This window comes from Trachymyrmex cornetzi, unplaced genomic scaffold (assembly GCF_001594075.2).
Source record: "Trachymyrmex cornetzi isolate Tcor2-1 unplaced genomic scaffold, Tcor1.1 scaffold383, whole genome shotgun sequence".
NCBI classification, from domain to species: Eukaryota; Metazoa; Arthropoda; class Insecta; order Hymenoptera; family Formicidae; genus Trachymyrmex; species Trachymyrmex cornetzi.
The window spans coordinates 510690-536004 of record NW_017298564.1 but is presented as its reverse complement, the minus strand read 5'-3'; the positions used below and the strand labels follow the sequence as shown (position 1 = coordinate 536004).

The window sequence follows — 25315 nt, the reverse complement described above, 5'->3', positions numbered from 1 at the left end:
CTATTCACATACCTTGCGTAGATTCGAGCAGATTCGAGCACCCATAATTCTGTTGGTGCCGACTGGTGCCGACAGACGTCGACAGTGTCGACACGGAGCACGCTGTGTCATAACCTTCAACGTGTAGCGCGTTTAGTAAACAATTTCTCACGAGAGTGTATATCACTGACATTTATTTCGTTCGCAATGTACGAGGCGCACAGCATCAATGCAGAGCACAAAGATCTCATACACGATATCGCCTACGATTACTATGGGGAACGAATGGCGACGTGCTCCAGTGACCAATTTGTAAAGGTACAGTAAACGAAGGGATCAGGTCTGTTTTTATTCTTGCATTAGACTGCACTATAGAACTTTCTTTCTCGTTTTCACCAAATATTAAACTTATTTGAAATTAAATTAAAATAAAATAATAATATTTGTGGACTCCAAGAATACATCTGATACAAGTAAAACACTTATGTGAGCATCTATGGATGTTGATACGTTTAAATTATATATTCATAACACGGTAGACACAACTCGTAATGTTTGCGTTTACTTTGACTTTGTTTGGTAAACACATTTCGACTGATTGTGATTTATGTATCTATCGTGTTATGAATAACTAATTTAAGCATCAATATCATAAAGGCTTACATAAATATTTTATTTATCAGTTTATATCTATTTCACTTTAATTTCAAAAAGTGTGTGTACTAGTTAAATTATAAAAAACAGACTTATAGACATACGATTTAGATTCTTCCTAGTATACATACTTAATTGTCGCTAAATATAGATATTAAATATATAATTCAAAATAAATTTTTATAAAAATTTCTATTAATATATATTTATTTATGAAATATTATATATATTTATTTATGAAATATAGGTTTAATGAAACATTACAGGTTTGGGATGAAGATGAGCATGGAAACTGGCATTTAACTGCTTCTTGGAAGGCCCACAGTGGATCAGTGTGGAAAGTTACTTGGGCACATCCAGAATTTGGTCAAGTTCTCGCCACATGTTCATTTGATCGCACCGCTGCTGTTTGGGAGGAAATTGGTATGATAGATTTTGTTTTATTCTTCCATGTTTCTAAGCTTGACGTTATATTCTACTGTTCCCTATGTCTTTCCTTTTTCTTGACAGTTGGCGAAGGTTCAGGACCAGAAGCTCGTGGCAGCAAACATTGGATTAAAAGAACAAATTTAGTTGATTCACGTACTTCCGTCACAGATGTAAAGTTTGCACCAAAGACTTTAGGCCTTCTTCTGGCCACTTGTAGTGCAGATGGATTCATTCGGATATATGAAGCACCAGATATCATGAATTTGAGCCAGTGGACGTTACAACATGACATCAACTGTAAACTTTCATGTAGTTGTCTTACATGGAATCCATCTCTCTCCAGGCAAGTGTGCTCTTATCTCCTAATTTTTTAAAAATTTTTGTTATTGATATTAAAAATATAATTTATTACATAATAATTAAAACCTAATAATGTATTGTGTAATAATAATAAGATCTAATGTATAAGATAAAATAACATCAATTTAGGGGCCAATTCTGTAACTTTTAACGATAGTTGTTGATGTCACTGCGCAACTTTTTTACTGTACATAATATCTGCGCAACGACGTCAACGACTATCGTTAAGAGTTATAGAATCGGCCCCTTAATATGCTTGTATTAATATTTGGTAAAAATATACTTTAGACTACATCCGCCTATGATAGCAGTCGGCAGCGACGATCCAAATCCTACACTTGGAGCAAAAATCTTTATTTACGAATATTCTGAGAACAGTAGGCGTTGGGTGAAGGCCGAAACATTATCGAGCATTACGGATGCCGTTTACGACATTGCGTTTGCTCCTAATTTAGGCAGAAATTTTCACACACTGGCCATAGCTACAAAAGATGTACGGATAGTCACTTTAAAACCGACGGAGTAAGTAAAATTGTTCAAAATTGCATAAAAAAATAATAAGCAAGCGGGAAAGTAAATGTATATTTTTTTTTTCAGCGAAAGTACACAGACCGGTGTGTCGCATTTTGAAACGAATGTAGTTGCACAGTTTGATGATCATTACTGCACCGTCTGGCGTGTTAGCTGGAACTGTATGGGAACGATTTTAGCAAGTTCCGGCGATGATGGTTGCGTCCGATTGTGGAAGGATAATTTCATTAACCATTGGAAATGCATCTCTGTTCTCAAAGGAGACGGTGTTCCAGCTCAGGGTGCTGAAACTCCCATCGTAGCGACTCCACCGAGTTCGTCTACACCAGCTCAACAGATGCCATCTACCACCAGGTACTACAAACTGGGTACCATCAGTCATCCAAGTCAAGTACCTTGGCATTAGAAGACCTAATCAATTTATAGAATAGACAATCATGAATTATTTTGTGTTTATTTACGCACTAGTTTTTGCCAGATAGAAAACATAAAGTGTACAATCGTTATCATGAAAATTGTGATTCGCCTATGTTCTCCATCTATTTTTATTGTTTTATCTTGTGTTTATATGACTTATTATTATAATCGCGTCTTTAACATTGGGTTTGTTCTCTGAAACAATCACACATTTACAATGTGATAAATACACTGCTACTATTATATCATCTTGTAATTTTTTTTATAATTTTATGTTTTATTAAAATTATTCTTTTTATGACAAATTCATCTCAATTATCTCGTCACATTGTTTATTAAAATTTTTTAATGTTGCAAAATGTTGGTCACGTAAAGCAATTTATATATAATTATAAAGCAGAGCCTTCCAACTCGCGCACCGCAGGCACGAAATTTCGTGTATGCGGTGCGCGAGTTGGAAGGCTCTGATATAAAGTATATAAATAATTTGTGAGGATATGGGTGGATTATATGAATAGAATCAGTATGTATTATTATAGTAAGCTCCGCGGAGTAAATACATATACTCAATTAATACATACTCAAATTTGAAGAAATTATTTTTTCGTAAATTTACTATTAAAAAATAAACGGCGCTTAAAAAGATTTGTAACACGTTTTTCATTAATAAATGCTGTTTGTGCATTACGAATACCTTTTCATTTTCTCCTGTCTTGTTCTACTAAAGTTCCGTGTAAAAATTCTTCACCACAGTAGTTGTTTCTTTCCTAAGGAATGCGTGTAATGAAAATATTCTTGTTTTATTACCTCGTTTCGTGATGTTCTGTAAACAGTTTTATTTCAATTCGTTAAATCAGGGACTTAGTTCGCACTATTACGCTTAGTACGCGATCTTTTCACTCATATACTCTTAAATAATCTTTATTACTATTTCAGGACTGTAAGCGTAGCCACGGTCACGGCGGAGAAACCGACGGCTACCGTCGTGTCCAGTAACAAGTGGCAAGCGCCCGTTATAAAGGGACGCTTTAGTAAATCCGTGTGGCTAGGTAATCCTAGCGAGCCGACACCGCCGTTGTTGCCGATTATAGCAAAAAAATAATTAGAATTATTCGCAATTTAGCAATGTGATTTAATAGATAATGTTTAGAATAAGCGCGATAATATAAATAATGATTAATTTTAACTCGATTGTGATAACGCGTAAACTGATATACTTTCGTGCGGAATTAAAATGCAAAATCGTTTATTGCATAATCTTGTCACTTTAGTTTTTCATAGTGATTCTTTGATACTACATATTTAGATTTAAATTTTGATTCTACGTAATTATATAGATTTCATGGATCTCTGGTTTGTGAAAACAACTTATCATTAAGTGTAGAAATTTCTGATAAATATATTTTTAGAGATCTGATTTAAAAACAAATTATTTGGCCATTTTATTTGATACATATATTGATCGTCCTTCATCCGAAAGCATTACCAATTTATGTTTTTCACTTTTACCTTTTATCCTTTTATTCTTATTTATACGAGCTGGAGAATAGCTCAATTTTTGGCGCAGATTTATGTAGCTATTCAAGTATTCATGATACTGGATGTGTATTTGCCATTTTATTCACTGCGTATATAAAACTTGCAGTAACGAAGATAGCTTCAAAGTAAGCATTCTCGTTGAACAGGAATTCTTTAAACGTTCAGATCGCTCTTTTCACCATCACCGTCATTACGTTGTCATATTAAAAATATACGCAGAATTTCTGCTTCTATGTGACAGACGAATTTACGAAGTTAACAGTAGAATATAGCACGCATTAATGGCTAGTAAGAAAAAACATGTTGAGAAACTTCCAATGGCGTCATTAACCGAACCAGTGCGAAAAAGCGTTTTAGATGTGATACAATATAATCTTCGCGCCATTGGTTACGTAAGTTGTACTATTTTATTGTTTAATGTGTATCTATAATTAATAATTTTTAATCAAAATAGTACTGAAACGGTGACATAAAACTTTTACGTATAAAAATATTGTTTATAAAATATTTGTAATATTAAAGTTTAAACAGAAATGGTATTAATTATAAGTTATATATATATAGTAAATTTTACATAGTTTTTTCTTGAAATATACGTCACATTCTCTTTTTAGAAAACTTACATTACGCGAGTCGTTTACATCGGGAAATATCACGGAACTCATGAAGTTTTACCAAAGGTACAAGTGTAAATTGTATATATTGTTTCTTAGAGTTTTATATAATTATGATACTGTAATAATCTCCGAAAACAAACTATTGAATTTTGAGAAATTATAGCAAATATAATTAGCGACATTAACAGCAATATTCAACGAAGATAATAAGTAATTGTCAAAGATAATTTATGTTCCTATTGTACAGAGATAATATTTTTATATTTACAAACAATACTAATTCAAATTATAATTACACAAGTTACGATTGAAAAGCATTTTTTTAAATAATTTATATTTTGTAGAGAATGGAAAATATTATACGGGATTTACGCGTGGATTACAATAATATGCCCATTACAGGACTATTCCTTGTTTATCCATCATGTTATATTCACATATTGGAGGTATTTCAATATTTTTATCTTCGTATTATATAATGTTACATTATAAGAGAAGAAAATGTTAAAGTAAATTATTATGTATTTAACTTGCAAACCTTCGAATCATAAAATTTTTCTTTGATAATTGCGATTCTCATTTGTGATTCATCTACTCATTTTTTAAAGAAAAAAATGAAAATAAGGCAGAGATTTATTTTCTTGACAGGCGTGGGAAGACATCATTTATAAGCACTACGAGCTTATGTACGCCATGGACGACGATAAATGCAAATTCGAAAAAGCAATTCCTTTGCCTTCGTATCATCACGTTCATCAAGTCGGTGACCTGATATGTAGTGCATGTGGATGTACATAAAAAAAAGATTGCACATACATATATTGCACTTGCAGAGATTCTTCTCAGGATGGTGCCACGTCTACATGATACCGCTGACTTTAATAGGGACGTTAGAAGCTCATACATTGGATGACATTCTAAAGCAAGTCTCAAACTGTCTAATAAAGGTGTACACGTTATGCGAGTATATTGCAAAAGCGGTGCACGAAAAGGTTCGCAATTTTACAGAGATCTAAGGGAGATATAAAACGTCCAACACTCTGTGCGGATGTTGAACAGAGGTTTGATGAGGCTTCAAAGAATTATTGGGGAAAGGGGGGAAAAGAAGGATTTTGAATCCGAGATACTAAACATATAAAGCTAAGAATTTCCTCCATTCTATCCCGTGACGCTAGTTTCATTCGATTTTACAGTCGATCGACGTTCAAGACGTGCTACTGAACTTGGGAGACAAAGCGTATCTCCCCGAGAGCACAGTTCTCGAGTTTCTCTTGAACGTGAATTCGCCCGTGCTCAAAACCGTCGAGGAGCATTTGCAAATATATTCCGATGCGTCGCCGAGTGCATTCTGGGACGGTAAGAATTACACGTACTGACGTACACCGAGTAAGCAAAATGTTAGCTGTATACCAGTAGATTTCAGAAGATTATTGCGCTGGATTGGCATCGATTTTATCTCATACTCTGCCAGTAGTGCCGACATAATCTTTTACGACAGATTGCCAGTAGAAATTTGAGCAGAATTAATTGTTTCGTGAAAATATTTCGTAATCATTTGAATAAAATATATAATGAAATGGAATAATAATAAATTAATAATAACAATGAAATGATAAATGATATATTCCAAAATTGTAAATTATACATGATTTCTATATCAATCAATTTACTATTATATTTTATTATATTTTTGCTGGCATTCTACCGTTGGATTTTGTAACAGATACTTTGCAAAATTTGTTTTCGACATAGCAGGTACGCATTTTATATCTGTGAACTTAACAAAGGAACTAATAGGTTTACGACGTTGATAAAAAAACTGATCAAACTCACACAGCACAGAATTTGCAGGAATATCGCTGCAAAATCTCTGCAATATTGCTGCAACTTTTGTGCAACTTTGTGCTGTAGGGGAATCATCGTTGATCCCTGCGAATATTATCGCTGAGGAACACAATAATCACGCGAGTCGCGTGAATAAAAACGATTATTTATTTCAGAATATTTACAATATCAAAAAAACGTTCTGGGGTACATGAGATTCGTGTATATGTATGTATGTGTGTGTGTGTTTGTGTGTATGTCGGAGATAGTCCTAAACTAAGTACATATACAAACTTCAATGTTGTCTCGCGCAAGCGGCGGCTGGTCAGATCCGGTCTCATTATTACGATATACAGGCAGTGACGCATACGGAACAGTGCAGGCAAAATGCATTCTTATCTTTAAAAAAAAGTTAACAAAAAAAAAACAACGTCCCCTTGACATGTCTCATTTTTCGATCGATACTTAAAGTTACATTGAAACGAGTGCGATCGACGTCGATATCATGTTTTCACTGAGGATTAACTGTACGATTCATGCGCGATTGAACATCGACACTCACGTTAATCTTCCAGTGCTGGCTGACAAATATCGTTTAATCGTTTTGCAGATAATAATGTCTGGCCACCGCCTTGCGATATTATGCCTCGCGACGCGTTTGATGGCCGAAAGGTTCCGGATCACCGGAACAGCGGAAAGTAGAGATGTGCCCTGGAAACCAACTGTCTCGCAAGCAAGATACGGAAAAATGATGACTTATCTTCTTTCTTTCTCTCTTTCTTTTTTTCCTCTTGATTTTTTCTTTGTTTCCTCGGATTTAAACGTACTGATAAAATGGAATTAATAAATATATTTTCTCAGACAATCGTGTGTCTTTTTCGTTAGAAAAAAATCTATTTATTTATTAAAAAGTTCACACTTTTTCTCATAGTATAGTGGGCGTATATAGTGATATTATACGTACGAACGAAGTATAGAAAACTTTGGCAGTTTGGATCCAGGTTTTTATTGTACGTTTTTCGTTCCTGTGACATTTCCCCGTCGTCGGATCGCAGAATCTCTTTGTTGCAACATTCTTTTATATTGTATGGAGGTGGAGGAACGCGCGTATCAATTGCGTATCAACGATTACTAAAAATTCTCTTCGACAACATACACTCACAATGTTCCGACATCAATTCCATTAATGGCAGTAATAATAATAATCAACGATTCATCTCATTTTTTTTTTTAAATGTTAATAGATCTTCACGGGAGCGACGCGTTAACGTAACATCTAAGCGATCGAGAAAACAACGTGTTCGCCCTGGAAATTCTCGTGATAGCTTTTTACGGCTCATAAAATCTTCGACTTCGCCGTTTTCTACGTTCCTTACACATCGAATAATTCGCTAAGTATCCCCGATAATCACCTGTCGTTTCCCACGGCGAACGGAAACGCGGATGCTTCGCCCGTGTGTGAGGACCGTCTCCTATGCATATTCATTTGCAAGCACGTATAACAGACTGCAACGACGACGCGACTGCAAACAGTCACAACCTACATTCCCTTTATAGTCAATTTACGCGAAGTTTCGATCTGGTAGACAAATACCGTGCTGCTTCAACGAAACTTTTGGCTTTTGATGACTTGGTCGCGTCAAAAGAGACAGAAATCGTGACTCCGTTCGAAGATAAAACTCGCTTATATAAAGAGACGGAAAATTATTTAATGCTTAATAATTAAAATGTAAAAGGAACAATGCGATGAAAAAAGTTAAGTTAACTTTCGCGCTCTCGAAACACGTTTGAAAGAGTTTCGTCTCGTGTTCCTGTTCTAGTTTCCTAAACTAGATCGATATTGCTGCTTCAGAGAGCGTAAAAACGCGCTGGTAAATGTCAGAAAAAATTTGCGATCATTTATCATCGGATTAATTACGATTATGTTATCGAATTCTAGAACGATTAGATACACGACGATCTTATTTAGATATAATACGTGAACATCGAAAGATCTCTCTCTTCTTCTCACGCTGTATGAAGGGCATTTTGACTCTCACGTGAGTCCTTGCAGTCGCAGAAGGATCGTCGCGTGCTTGGAGCGTAAATCCTATACGCGAAAAATCAATCTGTACAGATCGAAGCAAAGTACGGGGTATTATCACTTCGCCCGAAAAGGAGAGACTTTTGACGCGCGTCTCACGTAATAATATATAGCTGAAAATGCACCGCCCAGTAATCGACTGCTCGATATCAAGGGAAAGGCTACATGGTCAATTTTCACCTTACTTTTCGCGAATTAGCAACCCGGTAGCCAGAGACGCGACTCGGGCCGCTCTAATCAACGATGAGATTATCCCTGTATCGTACGGAGGATATGACGAGGCGCCCTTCGACGAACCTTCGTTTCTCTTCTTCTTCTTTTTTTTTTCATTTTAAAGCTATATGATACAAAGAGGTCGGGAAACCTCTGCCAAATGAAGTTACCAACGAGATTCACAAGCGTCGAAACAGGCAGTAAGTTAGAAGTGCTATCGCGATTACTGTACCACACTTTTTTTTTTTTTTTAATTGGGGGCATCTCTCTATATAGAGTAAGATTCAAGACTTTGAAAAAACAACGTTCATCATACTCGGTACATTTACTTCGAAGAGGAAGTCGTTACTTTATACATTGTACAAGAGATACTTAATATTACGGTGAAATCCAGAATCCTGCAGACTGAGACGAAAGCGCAACGGGGATATTTATTTTATTTTTTTCTTCGTCTTCATCATTCTTTCCTCTTTCTTCGTCTTTCGTCTCATTACTTCGCTGCTCTTCGTACGCCTCGTCTCGTACTCGATCCCCGCGGATGGAGATACAAACGATATGTCTCTGACAACTTTGCCTCTCCCCTTCCCCCCCCCCTCACTCAGTTCTCTCTCCCGTACCTGCGAGAGTCCCGCTATTTCGCATTTACGCATTGTCAACGTTATAAATAATTATATCGCGCGTGCGGCGTGACCCGCGTGACGCGACGGTGATGATCATCCCCCTCAGTGTACGTTATTCTGGTCTGACGCCTCCCCGACGACTTTAACGCATATACATATTTATACTTACATCGACTAGACAAATTGTACAGTGTTGTGTTCATAGTAAAAGTGGGAATAAATCGTTAATATACGCGACTCGTACAAAATATCTTCCGTGTCTCGAGGTATATACAGGAGTATGTGCGGCAAGCTGGTGAGCTCGCGCACACGCACATTTTCGTATGCTCTCTCTCTCTCTCTCTCTCTCTCTCTCTCTCTCTCTCTCTCTCTCTCTCTCTCTCTCTCTCTCTCTTTCTCTCCACCATATAAGGTGCCCGTCTTGGTTCCACCGGGGCTCGATCACGAGGCTACGCACACGAGATGAGAGAAGCCGGCAGATCAGCCGGTCGGGATGTTCGTCGTTTTTCAGTGTAAAAAGGGCACTTGATTCAACAGAGAGACGCAAATCGTGACGTTTGTCATAGAGTGGAAACATGAATCTGTCGAACTCAAACCGGCTCGCACGCCCAAAGCGTTCCGGACGACACAAGCGACGTCGGAGGGATATTCCAGTTTGGTAAAAGAAAACTTCCCCCTACAAATCGTTCAAAGGAGACATCTCAATTTTCAGATCTAAATAACGATAATATATATTGTCCAAACGTCTTTCGGAATTTAAATTGAAGCTTCGTTCCTAAAAGACGTTCCAATTTTCGCGTGACCTGTAGACATCTCCCGAACGTTTCCTGGGCGCTCGTGTCATCCAGGATCCGCGGCTATCTCGCGATTGACAACGGCGTGATTCACAGCAACTCGCTCACGCTGCAGGTGCAGGCCCCGTGGTGGGTGTAGGGTCACACAGAGCTCTCCCTCTTGGCCATCACTACTGGCGTGCCTATCGTCGCGTCCTTCTGCGTCTGGATCGCTGGACAACACTGGCCGGGCACTCGTGTCTCACAGTCCTTCGTCGGCAGTGTGCCGCTCGGACAGGTCCTGGTGACGACGCCTAGACCGGCGTACAATATCGGAGGACTCATTGTCATCGACATCGATTGAACGCTTTGGCTCGGCCAATGTTGCCTGGGTAGGGTACACATACCGCTCTCATAGACGTCGCCCACCATCGGCTGAAACTGAAACGCGTCATTCATAATTTTCAGAGATTTTCGAAGATACATCTATGGATGAATTAATATAGGCATATAAAGTTATGTATGTAATTGTTTAAGAGAGAGAATCGCAAGACATTATCATTGTATCTCATTGGTACTCAATTTAATTATTTAACTAGGATATTTAAATAGGAAATGTCTTATTCGGTTTTAGTGGATTTTAAGCTAATATTTCGTTGTGAATTTATATAAATATCTATAAACTGCGCGATAATTTCATTTACGGTGTTGAAACGCAACACTTTCGGTGTTGAAATATCAGATACGGTTTTAAACTGGGATAATATCACAAATTAAATTTTTTATAGTATTTTTAAAAAACGTTTAGTATCGCTATCAAGTTGCTTGTAAATTTAATTTGTGATTTGCGTTTTAAATTGCATTTCAAGAAAATTAAATCGATACGCAGTTTATAGAACAGGATATCTATAAATTCATATTAAGCACTAACATCCAGTTAAGCTCTAGTTAAAATATTTTCTTATTTAATTGTGCTTTTTACGTATCAATCGACAATGTCATTTATTGTTTAATCTAATCCTGAATTTGCAATCATCCTTTTAATTGCACGATACTCAATTGTTATCGATGTAAGCTATTTTCTTATTTCGTTAAATATCTACACGAGATATTTGTACGACATTTACATTATCAAATCTTTAATGGAACTCACGCTTTTGTGCTTCGTTGACAAGTTGGAGAACTCGTGCAGTGGCATGCCATTGCGGATCGTGCAATATCCGACGTAACTGCTGTGTCCGCTGATGGAAGTCACCGTTGAGTGCTCCAGAAGGCTTCTTGATGGTGACGTCTCGATCGTTGATACCAGACGTCTCTTCCTTAAATATTCCGACGGCTCATCACCTACGGAAAAATTTCACGACAGTTTTACAACCACCAAATTTCGCCACGGAGTTTTACGACCGTATAAACACGAACGAGAAAATTTCCGAAACAACCACGTAAAATGAATGGTAGCGCACTCGACGAGATTTTCTTTCAATATTGAAGAAAGTGTGCTTTGGAAGTGCGCTTAGCGGATCCACGGGGGAGCCATGAAAGTCATGCCATAAATATTTTAAAAAATAAAGACTTTAAGTTTTCAAAAATATTTATACAGGAAAACGTTATATATTTTTAATATTTTTTAAATGCTTAATCACAACTCTGACATTTCAAAAATATTTTTTAATTTAAGAAATTCCTAAATATAAAAAAAAAACAAATTCTATTATATTATTCTTTTCTTGTATTAATATAATTTTAAATAAAACGTTTTCTATATTTTAAAACGAATTATATATTTAAATAATAATTTTTCAATGTAAAAATTAAAATAATATTTAATATTAATTGATATAATTTTATCGTTTTATATTTAATTTTTAAAAAATTTCGCTTGTAATCAAATTTCTGATTCCGCCAATAATAAGATACTTTATAATTTACAAATCGCTTACTCCTTTAATTTATATATATATAGATTTTTATGTTTTTCCAAGAAAAATTATATTTAAAAAGACAAAGGTATGTATCTTCGACTTTTGTTAATTTGTTTTTAAGTTTTTCGTTGTAATATGATTTTTAGCACATTTTTGTAGTTTTACCAATTTTAGAATTACTACAGAAATTGCGAAGATACGAACCAGTAATTTGCTGTGGAATAATGTCAGGATTCTTCTCGTCGCTTTCACTGAGATCGCCGCTGGTTTCCAGCTTTCTGAACGGGCTGCTGGGATGCTTCTCGTCCGCGAGCAAACTGCATCCCTCTCGGAATCGTAGTTCCCTCTGTATGGGAACGGCCTTCGTCTGCTTCGCATGATCCTCCATCTGTGACTTGTTCTGCTCCTCTACGTGCGTGTGCTGAATTCGTAAGACGACCATCACTATAACCGCGACGATAATGAGGGCCATCACAACGCCGATCGTCACGCTCAGCATCGGCGTCAGGTTGTCGTGTTGCCTCGGTCGTTCTGCAATGCCCATAATTGAAGAATTGAGAATAAAAAGCGATCGACATCGAACACAAAATCGATATAATATTATCATGAAATTATTTTAAACAGCTTTCAGTTACATACACTTCAAACACAAATGACATTCTCTTTAATCCTTAGTATATACGATGATTTTCTGGTCCTTTTACGGTGGATTATTCGTGCCTGGGTTAATTTTTTCATCATTTTAACAAATATACAAAAATTATTAAATAATTCTTACATATACTTTAACACCTTTAGAAAATATTTGTAAAATTATGTATTTTAAAAAATTGTATACAAATGTTATAACTAATTACTAGTTTTTCGAAGAAAAGAAATATACAGGACACGATTATATGTACTAAATGTTAATAAAAACCCTTTTAAGCACTTTTTAAAATTTTAACGTGGCGTTCGGATTTTTAACGAATTACACGATACAATAACATGCTATACAAAATGTTAATAACGCAACAAACCTGGTTTTTATAAAAATACAAAAAGTATGTGGCATAGGTGTCACGCTTGACTTGTTTGCACATTCCGAAATGCATCGAGTAATGCCCTAAATACAGCCGGCCACATTTTATTTTAATAGAGATATACATAAAACACGATCCCGGACACCGGTGGTGGACGAATTAAAAATTACGATAACAATCGCATCAGGCAAACAACGGGAAAATTGTCCGTCCGGTAGTATTAAATTGCCAATTGCTGACCCGATTTTTCGCGTCGAGTCATAAAAGCGCCGGGAGCTTTTTACTCGCCCGACGAATTAATATTGAGTCGATAGCTTTTCATCAATTCGACCAATTGGCAGCGGCTTTTCGCTCGCACTGCCTCATCGACGTGAATTTTTCCGTAATTATCTAAATCTCATGTAACCTTTTGGGATTAATATATGGCGTATAACATCGAATGCGCACGAATACCGCGCCATAAAAAGAGAAACACGCTACAAAGCATAAAAGTTGAGGATTTTTATTATTATTTCTATACATACAAATAGTAAGTGAATTTAAGAAAATAATTATATTTACTATAATTCCGATTGTATTTACTAAATAGAAATATTTACTTTAATTACCACGTTTATACTTTAATATTTTATTATATTAATATTTGAAATTATCTAATTTATAGATAGTATTTTTGCATGTTTAAGAGAATTAAGGCTATTATTACTAACATTATAGCAGTAATAACCATAAAAATGGAGCACCTAACTATAATTATTTTACCATGCAAGCATAGTCACAAATATTACATTTTTTTTTTCTTAGTATATAATATTATCTCAGTATATAGAACGATATCTCTCGTCGATTAATCGCAATTTTAAAATCAATTGAGTTTTATAATTTTATTTGCCAGAAATGTGGACTTTGTTTCGAATTCTTTTTTTTCAAAAATACGATATAGTCGTGTGACTTTTCACGACAAAGAAAATTTTGTGTCGCAAGCAAAAAGATGCGAAAACCATATCACACTATGATGTGAAGGCTCTTGAGTCAATACTTTCTCGCAACTTTCAAGCAAATCGAGTACCGGAGCTTGTTCAAAAGATATCGAAAATTTTGAAGTTGTTAACGTTACACTGTATAACAAGAATTTTTGAAATATTGAACGAGTATCAATTTACTTTAATATACAAGGCTACATGTATCGGAACATACCCTTCTACCATAATACATTCGTATTCGCATATTTCTCGTCAAATATTTCGTCAAGTAATTCAATTCTTAGCGGGAGAATATCAGTGTGAAAATGGCGTGATCGCTGGTCTCGGTTTCCAGAAAAAAATAAGGGAATATTCTCACCTGACTCGGACGTCAATTGTTTTTCCGGTAGCCTTAAAGTGCCGGCCTGCACTACCATTGCCTCGCTACGACCCTTGTCGTTGTAGGCGTAAATGCAGGCCTGATAAAGGGCGCCGGACTCCAAGTGAGTGACGCTGAAGCGCGGCACCGGCGACGTCAGATTGGCACGCAACTCCTGGCTGTTGCTCTCGCGCACCTCCAGCAGAAAGGATTGCGGCAGGCCGCCGTTGAAGCCCTCCGTGCACCGCACGGAAAACGAGTTGGTCGACGTGTTCGAGGTCGTGCAATTGTGAACCATGTCTGGGCGGCCTGTCACGGATAAGGTTCGCCTGCGTTTTAAAATGCGCCGCGTGCACGAGAGAGACTATTCACGCGCTCATAACAGCTCGTAATAGCCACAAAGCCGCGATAATATCGCGCGGGGTAATTTTTTCTTTCAAATTCTCCCCAAGTGCACCCTTTCGATAATCGATGACATTTTGCGCGTCGAAATTATTAGGTAAGATAAGAGAGATAATAAGAGAGAAAATAGAATAGTGAAAAACGATCGTCGATGTTAAAAAGGCACGAAATCGAATTATACGTGGCGATAAAAATTTAAAATATTGATGATACCGACGCTTTATATATCAATTTTTTTGAAAATAACTATCGGAATCTCTTTCAATGTTTTAAATAACTGTTAAAACAATATTGTTCGATGCTTTGACAGGTTTAGATTAAAATATTATATTTACTTGTCTCCATTCGGCATTGGCCAAGCAAATTGTAGAAATAAATGAATTAACGACGTAATATTGAAATATTTTTATTTTATATGCCAATAACAGGAAAAACCTTTTTCGATTGTTAACAATTTTGCGTTTAAATTAAATGAAAAATGTAAGACTATTTTTCCTATTCACCTTCCAATTTTATATATATATTTCGCAAAAAACTGGCTTGTCGCCTTTTATTAAAAATAGTTAATGTTCAATATAAAAGCTACATTTTTCTATAGTTTAGAAAAATGGGATAACTTTTTTTCTCTCCCGAATCGTACAGCTCTAAAGCCCCATATATAGATATGTTCGGAATCAAAAAATTACAAATGAAAAATATGAATGAAAAACAAAGTACGAGCGTAAAAAAAATTGCGTAATAACTTCCCTGTAGTTACCCGAAGTTTGTTTATTTCTACTTTTTGCGTTATATTAAAGTGCGCTGAATTTTAAGCGAAACTAATTACATAAGTACAGCGGTAACTCTTCAGCGTCAGCAGTTTCTGCAGTTTACTCCAACTTTCAATGCGTTCTTTTCTCGCGTCGAAATGATGTATAGTTTCATACAGACGGCGCAAAAGGGGGGTAGGCGTTGTGTAACATATCGTTTCGCGTGCGGTAGATTCGCGAATCAGGGCGTGATAGTTGCCCTGTAAATCCGGCGCATGGTGCGCTGGTGCATACAAGCCACTTGTAACCGAGTCGGCTGTAAAGATATATACGGTTGTCTGGCTTTTTTTTTTTCCGTAAAGGCATTAGCCGACGGTACACTTCGCAGCTCGTAAAAGCCGGTTAAAAGGGCGCGAACGGAACGATAACGGCATATTGCGTCGTGAAGGGACAAGAAAAAGAAAGGGGAATAAAGAAAAGGAAATAAGCGGGAATATGCCCGGGTTGTTTTCACGTTTATGGTTGCTGAAAAATCATAGCGCGCATCAGACACCTGCTACCGTCTCTCGCGGTGTCCCCGTTTTACTCGCCCACCGTTGAATTCGTTTTTTTTTTTTTTTTACGGAGCACGGTACGAGAGCTGTTTTCCTCTATGTCCGGAATACGCTTATCCTTGTATACGCGTACACGCGTTTTCTTTGTAACGCAATTCGATAGTAGGATCCGTGAATCCCAATTAATTGGTAACTCGAGCATCGATATGCGGCGGAAACATCGATATGAGAATAACGGGGATGCCCGTTGCATCAGATGGATATTCATTGGGCTTAGATTAGATTTTTTTAAGTCGAATTGAAATATAAAAAGCAACAGTATCAAGTTCATTTATTGTAATGATTTGTTGGATAATTGAAAGAAACAGATCTCTTTTGCGCTATCGTGCTGTGAATGCATAGAGAGAGAGAGAGAGAGAGAGAGAGAGAGAGAGAGAGAGAAATATACAATGTAATAATATTTCTTAAGTTTTATCTACATTTCAAAGACTTTTGATATTCAGAGATAATTCGCAACTTCATTATCGCGTTATCTGATTCACGTCGCTATTATAACAATACTAATTGGAACTAATTATAACTCGAAGCCGAACAAAGTTTCTCATAATTGGATGATTTTATTAAAACAACTTATACACAAAAAAATTGCGCCTGTCCAATTTTATACTAAGATTCGAATTAGTTATTTAATTACGCAAATGTGAGACTTTAGAAACCGCGAATAAAATCCAAATTCTAAATTAGCATAACAGTTACAATTCCCGAAAGATTTAAATCCCAAAGGATTAAAACTATATAACTTTATTGTTAGTTTCACTAATTTATGAAATTGTAGGCTAATTAAGCGTAGGATAGAAACTAATTTTGTACAAGAATCTATTAAATTTTTAATATGCAAAATATGGGGAAAAAGATTTTAAAATTATCATCCACACTGGTTCCTATCATATTCTTCTTTCTGAAAAAAGAGATTTTTTTCCATTTCCTATCTATTCATTTCCGTCAAGGGGACAATCATAAATTAAAGAAGGATTCGATTGAATTAGTACGAGAAATATTACCTATCGATTTGATAAAAAAAATTATTTGTAGTTTGCATAATTTTGTTACGCCACATCACGCAAACTCGAGTCGTGGCGATCAATCTTCTGGTCTAAATCGAAAATTCACGCTGCGTATCGGCAGATACGTCGCTCCGCGTTTTCGCGAAATATGATATGAATGCAGAGATCCCTTACCCGCCGGTATAATGTGATATACACAGGGCACTTGTTGTTGCCCGATGTGATTGCTGGCCCAGCAGAGTAACGTTCCGTAATCTAATTCCGTCATTGGTGTGTATGAGACGATGGAGGATGTGCCAGCTCGCGCGATATGGCCGGCCGCAACGTCGATACTCTCGGCGGAGTTATTGAAGGTCCACTTGAATTGCACTTCCGGCGGATTTGCATCCACTTGGCAGGATATATTCGCCTTCTCCTGTTTCGCTACACCGTGGACCTTCGTCTGATTTGGCTTGCACGTAGGGGCGACTGCGGGAACGAACGTCGAACGTCACCGATAAATAATAATTGGGGCGCAAAGGATACGAAGGATATCTTCGTCTTGTAAGGCTCGTGAATTTCTTATGCTACCGTTAAATTCGCTAGAACGATATTTCGTGATCTATTTTAAGTTCCTTATGAAGATCTAATAAGGAAACCTATTCGATTATAAACAGGATGTACAATTATCGAGATATTATTGTTATCTTAGTTTCCATTATTAGAAAGATTTCTTAAGAAATCTGGCTTAACATTTTCTTATTAAAAATATTATTTCGAAATTTTTAAACTTTTACTATCTTGATAATTCAGTCACAAATTATATTTTTAAAGTATTTCTTATAACTTTTTAGACGTGAGAAGTTACTGTCGTCTATTTAAATGAATAAAGTTTAATTTGCATATTTTAATTCCAATGCTAAATAATTCCGCAATAATAATAACAGAGCTAAAATAAAATCAGAATTTAAAAATCCACCTCAAAATCCACTTCAATATTATTTTTTTAAATAATTGGTCAGACAGTTTAATTTTCAGTATTAAGTAATTTTATTATTAATCAAATTAGACATTCTCCAAATCAGCTTTATCCTTTTATTATCTTCTTTTACAGCTTGCTGAATAAAGTATTAATAATGCGCTTATTGTAATTTTTAACTGGAAATTTCTATATTAAATATATGCGAGCTTCACAATAATACGCTTTGCGTTTCGTATACCCATCTGACTCGAAGCTTTCAAATAAATTCAAATATTGATTAACAAAACTATTGCAAAATATTTCGATATCACATCCGATAATCTGCACGCAAACGAATAAACAGCTGGGTATCCTGATAATATTGTACACGCAATTCACGAGGGACGTATAGATGTACGTATAAGCCAGGAATTAAAATTTCACAGCGGGAATTTACGTGAGTACCGAATCTTTACTCATTATAATCCATTATTAATTGAAGTCGATTGAACACATTTCCGTTTAGAATCTTCGTACCATCGTTTCGTTATTATTCGCATTCTTAGTGCGATAAATAATCCGAATTATGAATGTAGCTGTATCGAGAAGACTCACTACAGTATTTAGTACTGTAATAATCCGAATAAAATCCGATAAGCATTAACAACCATATTTCAGCGTACATTGAAATATGATAAATAACTCGAATTATTACTTAGCTACATCAAGAGGATTTAGTCATGTATTAGGATTGTAGTAATCCGAATAATAGATTAAAATCGATAAAGTATTAATGTCTATATGTTTCATTATATTTGTTTGGCATGTTTTTTGAGCAAATATTTTCCAAATATTTGTCTATTAAGATTAAAATGAATCACTCTGTATACTAAAATACTTTTGATTAATGTTTTTTATTTTGTGTTAACTGCAAAAGCATTACGGTAAAGTTGGTTAGAAAAGATATTAAATAATAAATAATTGTGTATAAAAAAATATAAAAAATAAATACAAAGTTGTAATCACACAGCTGTAAAGTGATAAATATCTGTTACTGACATTATATAAACATTATTTAGCACTTAAATTCAATTTGGCTTTTATGCTTCTGTTTATCACTTTGTACTAAATAATCAGACTTTAAAACAATTCCTAATTTAATTTATACGTTCCGATAAATAAATTCTCCGCTGTGTCTGTCCTATTCAATATTCTATTATTAACGCTGTAAATGTAAGAATACATACACATCACGTTCAGATAAAAGGGCGAGCTTTCGCCGTCACCCTCAGTATTGTATCCCACGCACGTGTAATTGCCAGCGCTTTTACGATCAACTCCCTGCAGCACTAAACTCTGGTTGCTGATTATGATGCCTTGCGTGATGTTGTGATGGAGTGCCTTGCCCTGAAAGAAACACGACAATTGACGTCACTCGCCGTTACATTAAACGGATTACGTTTGGGGGAAACGAGAATTACTTTCTGTGTGTGTATGTGATAAGCACACGAACGCGTAAATAAACCACGGTGATACAACCTCTCATTTGTTAGAGACGAGAATAAGAAGATAAGAGTGATCATCGCGACAGAGGTGGCGGGAAGTTATTATAAAAGTTTGATACTTCGAGCGTCGAAGTTTATATTCGGTCTTAACGTAAGTCGATGCTCTTGCGTGGCGCACGAGCGAATACAGGCATAATCAAGCTTGTTAGTTGGCGAGAGACCAATCTGTTTACGACACTCGGGTTTTAGAACTTTCTGAGAGCGAGAGATACGGACGAATTACTGACGACGAACATTGTTACGCATCTTCGAAATAGATTAATGATAATTCGCAGCGAGATGGAGTGAGAGAGTATTTGCGGAGATTACATCTCCGGAAAATGATTCACTAAATATATTATGATTTTTTTTTCAGAAATTCTTCTCTGGGAAATATTTTTCTATGTACCGAGAAACCTCGGTATAATTATGATAAATTCTACTTCGCGCGTGGATGCTGTACATACGTTAATTGGTTAACGTAAAGTTGATTCATTAAGGATAAAACTTTTAAATAAATCTCGCTGAATAAATTATTGTAAAGTTTTGCGTCTCCGATTTCTCTGCTAAATTTATTTCTTGAAAAATGTTTAAATCAACTTGTTTTTATTATTCAACAGCCGGTGATTTTCTAAAATGTTTTCTCTCTCATATTTCATTTTGAAATAATTAAGCTTCGTAATAATTTGATACATTATTGAGTATCTGTATACATCAAATTATGCTACTAAATGAAATCTCTCCATTGATTATCTTGTCCACTTTTACGTGCATTTATATTTGCTTCTGTTTGCATTGCCGATGCTTGTCTTCCAAAGTAAGGAGATACTCCAAAGTATCAAGTACTCGGAAGCCAAAACAACATTTATAGCTTCCGCCTGAATAATAGCAAATTTAATTGGACGCACTCAGTGCGATTGATGCAAATAAAGGCCACTGTATTGAAATTGCGGTAAAGATGTGTGTTTGATATAAATATAGAAATGGATTGAATTGTGAAATACACTCAATAAATTGTATTGTGTTGTTGGTAAAATATATATTTTATAATTCAAATACTGCATTTCACTTTTACACCCCAGATTAAATCAGTGTACATCGGCTTTAATATGTACTAGTACGTCCAACCAATTTTCGCTACAAAATTGTGTTTCCGTTCACCTGATGTCGCCATTCCACCTTGTACACCGACGGCTCGGCCTGTATGAGACAGTCGAAGTAGACGTCCGTGCCCTCGCGTATGGTGTTAGGATTCAGCGACGTGCCGAGCTGGATCTGCGTCTCTGGCGTATCTGCGAATCACGACCTTCGATAAATCGTCAAAATCGACCGGAATCCCCGGCGTCTGAATAAATAAGGAAAGAGCGTCGCGCGAGCGCGCTCCGGGGAACAGAGCCGGATTCGGGGCTGTCGTCGTTTATGAGCTTACATTGTATCTGGAGTACCCATTCGTCCTCTATCGGCAAGGTTCCCATGATTTGATTTTCAGCTTGACACGACAAGCGTCTGCCTGCGTCTGCTTTCGTCGTCATGAAAGATAAAACGCTGGTGGTCGTGTTCCCATCGACGGAGGTCTGTAACAACATTATGATAACGTTCATCGGGGGTCCCCAGTTCCCACCAGTCCACCCCGCCGACACTCGTCGTATTTATTCTCTTTTTCTTCGTCGACACGATCGTTTGCTTACCCGCACTGTCATCAATGGCGGCGAAAGCAACCGTTCAACCCCTATATATTAAAAGCGTATCTATCATCTGATCTGGAGGGTCAGAGCTAATCAGACGAAATTCTCAATCAATTTCTCGTTATCCTTCTCAAGGGATAGGCCTACTTTTTTAACAATAAAGAAGTGACTTCTATCTTTTTTGAGGGCAGAATCATCATTATGTTAGAGTTTTACTGAATTATTCAATGTATACGTGTTAGATAAATTTCCGCAACTTATATAAGGAAGTACGCAAGTAATAAATAAGGATCTTATACTTTCTCATTTTTCTATGTTGTTTATATCATATATTAACTGTCTTCTTTATCTAATGTATCAAAAACACATATGTCAGTACTAAGAAACTTTATTTTATGCATGATGAAACTTTTAAAGTAGTATGGATGATATGCGTAGATAATGTATGCGCATATAGATAATACAATTTTTAATGTACTACTTCATCTATCAGTTTTTTAAATTAAACAATTTTTTTTAAAGATACGTATTTGTAGCTATTCTTCATAAACAAATTCTAATTTTTTAAAATGAAATTCTAAATCTTCTATCTAATAATTAATTAAGACAACTGGAATCAATATAGGTGTGTCAAAACACCTATTTGTTCGTATTATACGATTAATTCAACAGATAGCAGATTGTGGTGCAGATTGTTCGCCTGACTCGATTGCATCAGTTTATATTGCTCAATTTGTTTATTCTGTTATCGTCAGTGAAGCAAAACGCAGATTGTTGTGATATGATATCGATGTAATATTTCATAGATAAATAATTGTTTCCTAAACTATCAGAAGATTGTTATTAATTTCAGTAGTTGATGTTATCGTAGCTCTATGTTCATACTTTACAATACTATATATCTAGTTTATATTTTTGTCACGTTTTGTTTATAATCAAAGAGAAGAAACCTCTTGTGGAATTAATGTGGTCAACCTAGGCATATTGATAGTACACACATCGATTGTAATGTTTTTTTGTACTCTTGTTATTATTTCAGATTATGGATTTTAATTCATTTACTAAACATCGTGAGTAGATAAGCAGATAAGTAAATAAGTAAATAAGTGCATTGCTTGGAAAATAGTTCTTTGTGTATTCTTCTATGTCAATATGTTAATAAACTTATAATATTATAAAAGTAACAATGAATTATTTTATTTTCTATTTTTCTAATATTTTGTTGCATAAGAAAGGAATATACTTAGGTCATATTAAGTACATATGTATTCAATATATACGCATAATGCTACTTCTTTTTAAATCTACTCTACCTATATGAATATTTGAATATGTCTCATATTTTTTATTAACATTCAGAAATGTTCCTTCTTTTAAATGTGAGCACTAATTTTCATTTCTGGACTCAGCAAAAAATTAAAAAAAAAATCGCAAAGCTTACTAGGAACATACAGGGTCCCGTTATTTTATTTACTGTTAGTATGAAGCATGTCATATATCGTTCTTTACAGCAAAAAAGGCTGTTTTTTAAATATAAGCTATTAATCTAACATTTTATATTCAGACTTTATTTTATATTTAGCTGGAGAAAAAATTTTGCGGAATTTTGTTAGCTCAAATACAGAATATAATTATTCTTATATACATTATAATATACAGAATATATTTGTTGTGAAATTTTCGACTATCTGACGTGAAAGCTTAAAATTTTTTTCTAAAAGTTCGTTTTTAAAAAATATTCTTACGACTTTTTGTTATCAAGTTACACGCGGATTAAATAAAAGAACATTTTGATTTTAATTGTTCGTAACTCCGTTAAAAATCATCATACCGTAATTAATAAAACAGATTCTTAAAGCTGAAACGTTGCTCTATCAAGTGGTGTAATTGCCAATTTAAAAAATAATGATATTACTGTCCTTTTTTCCATTGCGCAATGATTATAAGGATAGTAATATCACACACATTTTTAATTTCAAATTTTTATATATTTTACATTTAAAAAATTAGCATAATATTCGATAGAGCAACGTTTCAGCTTTAAGAATCTGTTTTTTTAATTGCAGTAAGATGATTTTTAATAAAGTTATGAGCAATCAAATTCAAAATGTTCCTTTTTACTTAACTCGCGAATAACTCAAGAATAAAAAAATCGTAGAAACATTTAAAAAAAACGATTTTATAAAAAAACCTCCAAACTTTCACGATATAGATAGTGGAAAATTTTGACAATTTTTTTTAGCACGTGACAGACCCACAAAGTGAGAAGAAAAATTTCTCTTTTTTTGAGCTCGTAATTTTCTATATATAAAAAAATTACAAAACTCACATAAATTCAAAAAATATATTAACCATTCGAAAGTAGAGATTTCAAGCTTTAAAACCCTTTTCTTAAATTTACATTTTGATCATCTTTAACAAAGATATTATATATATATAATTTTGAGCTAATAAAATACCGCAGAACTTTTTCTCCAACCCAATACTTAATTTTATTGTTTAAATATGGGATAAAAAATCGTAGAAAAAAATTAATGATAAGAAATATTTATGATAGTTGAGATTATAACGTTCGATTTAAAACCGCGAATATCGATTCGTTTAACTTGGAAACTTGTTCAAGTAGTAAACACCTCTGAATAATCAGACGTGCATCTCCGTGGAAAACCGCGCGCTCAAGGACTTCCGATTCGATTTACACCGTCGAGACGCGCACTCAATGTAATTTGCAAGCTCGACCACGGCTCGTACAGCTCCTTAAAGTGACCATAAAATAAGGTTCTCTCTTGCGCACGTGTACCTCTGTACGGCCGTGCACAAGTGTGTCTCATTGCAAGGGTGGCGGGAGAATTATCGTTATCGCGACTACGAACCCGTAGTAAAAGCGTCGTTAAGCGTGGAATAATTTAAATCAGAGTCGCGCGGAGTCCGCGAATTTGCGCTTGTAATTAAGGCGAATCGATGCCTTAAATGAACGTTCAATACGTCGAGTGGCCCGGTTAACCTCTCCGTCTCGTTGCGTCTATATATACGATCGCCCAAATTTATCTCTCTCTATTCGTACAATCGTAAGAGTTTGCGAACGTACGTATAAGAATGGATAAAAACATGAAAAAAAACCGCCTTTTTTTCGTAAATGAATTATTCGCCAGTTAACGTTTCGTAAATAGTGGCCCGTTTGATGGCAGTGACGAGTAAATAACGCGTATTAACGATGGAAAGCGAACGTTTTCTTTTTTTTTTACTATCTATTTTGATCACAAAACAAACCGAATAAAGCGCATGGGTGAACGTGTGAACCAATTTTATAACAATCGATCAGTGTACGACCTCGAAAACATTCGTATGAGAATTGTTTCCCCTTTGTTATCCGAGCAAATACTTGTCGAATAGCTCCGAGGTGTCGAAGGAAAAAAAAAAACGTGAAATATTTTTTTTTCTTGTTATTTTTACTTTTTTTTCGATTTTCGCTAAAATGAAAACTACTTTGTTAAACGGCTATTATCCCGCTGGATAAAATTGTGTATCAAAATTTATATTGCGTCTCGTCAATTTAATATTATGATATAAGATAAAATCCATGTAGTTAATTCAGACTGACGGCATGTAAGGATCTTTTTGAACTTTGTAACACATCATGTAAATTTCCAAGTTTCGCTTCTGCATCTCTAATATTTCATATTTTAATTAACATCTCGTTATTCTCATACCGAAATTAAGCGTAATTCATAATTTTACGCTATTTAAAAGTTCCGTAGCTTACGAAAAATCAAGTTCGTGGATTATGAAGCACCCGTAATAACTCTGCTTTACGTTTCGTGAATTAAACATCCGTGCTCGTGCAAACGCTCGCTCCGTCCAATGAACTGAGTTTAGGGATTACGCTCAACGCATAAAATAGGAATAGTGGATGTTAGTCAGAAAAACGCATCGCCCACATTACTCATATTCCTGAACGAAATATAACGCAAAATTTTTCATAAAATCTCAAAATATTCCGAGCGCTTTTTCAACTTTCCCGCGGTGTGTCGGAAAAAAGTGGATTCATACAGT

The 25315-nt window shown here is 35.4% G+C and overlaps 3 protein-coding genes across 3 annotated transcripts in view; 2 read left to right on the top strand and 1 right to left on the bottom strand.

The window, feature by feature from the left end:
* Positions 1-3553, top strand: Nup44A (nuclear pore complex protein Nup44A). The gene is made up of 6 exons (XM_018511656.1): positions 1-297; positions 900-1056; positions 1144-1405; positions 1711-1944; positions 2020-2307; positions 3307-3553. Exons 1-6 carry the CDS (start codon positions 187-189, stop codon positions 3470-3472), a joined length of 1218 nt encoding a protein of 405 aa, XP_018367158.1. The 5' UTR covers positions 1-186; the 3' UTR covers positions 3473-3553.
* A 457-nt stretch (positions 3554-4010) lies between these two features.
* On the top strand, positions 4011-7433 carry LOC108763786 (uncharacterized). Its single transcript, XM_018511657.1, has 7 exons — positions 4011-4301; positions 4524-4589; positions 4871-4972; positions 5175-5285; positions 5360-5518; positions 5720-5882; positions 6961-7433. Exons 1-7 carry the CDS (start codon positions 4191-4193, stop codon positions 7050-7052), a joined length of 804 nt encoding a protein of 267 aa, XP_018367159.1. The 5' UTR covers positions 4011-4190; the 3' UTR covers positions 7053-7433.
* Positions 7434-8883: 1450 nt separating this feature from the next.
* LOC108763780 (hemicentin-2) overlaps positions 8884-25315 on the bottom strand; it is an 84028-nt gene continuing 67596 nt past the window's right edge. Inside the window, exons 6-14 of the mRNA XM_018511650.1 lie at positions 21007-21151; positions 20739-20869; positions 19281-19440; positions 17268-17561; positions 14325-14633; positions 12166-12492; positions 11193-11383; positions 10070-10480; positions 8884-9942 (exon numbers count right to left, since the gene is read on the bottom strand). Of these exons, the coding sequence (XP_018367152.1) occupies positions 10202-10480; positions 11193-11383; positions 12166-12492; positions 14325-14633; positions 17268-17561; positions 19281-19440; positions 20739-20869; positions 21007-21151 (1836 nt within the window). The 3' untranslated portion in view covers positions 8884-9942; positions 10070-10201. The remainder of the gene's footprint in view (positions 9943-10069; positions 10481-11192; positions 11384-12165; positions 12493-14324; positions 14634-17267; positions 17562-19280; positions 19441-20738; positions 20870-21006; positions 21152-25315) is intronic.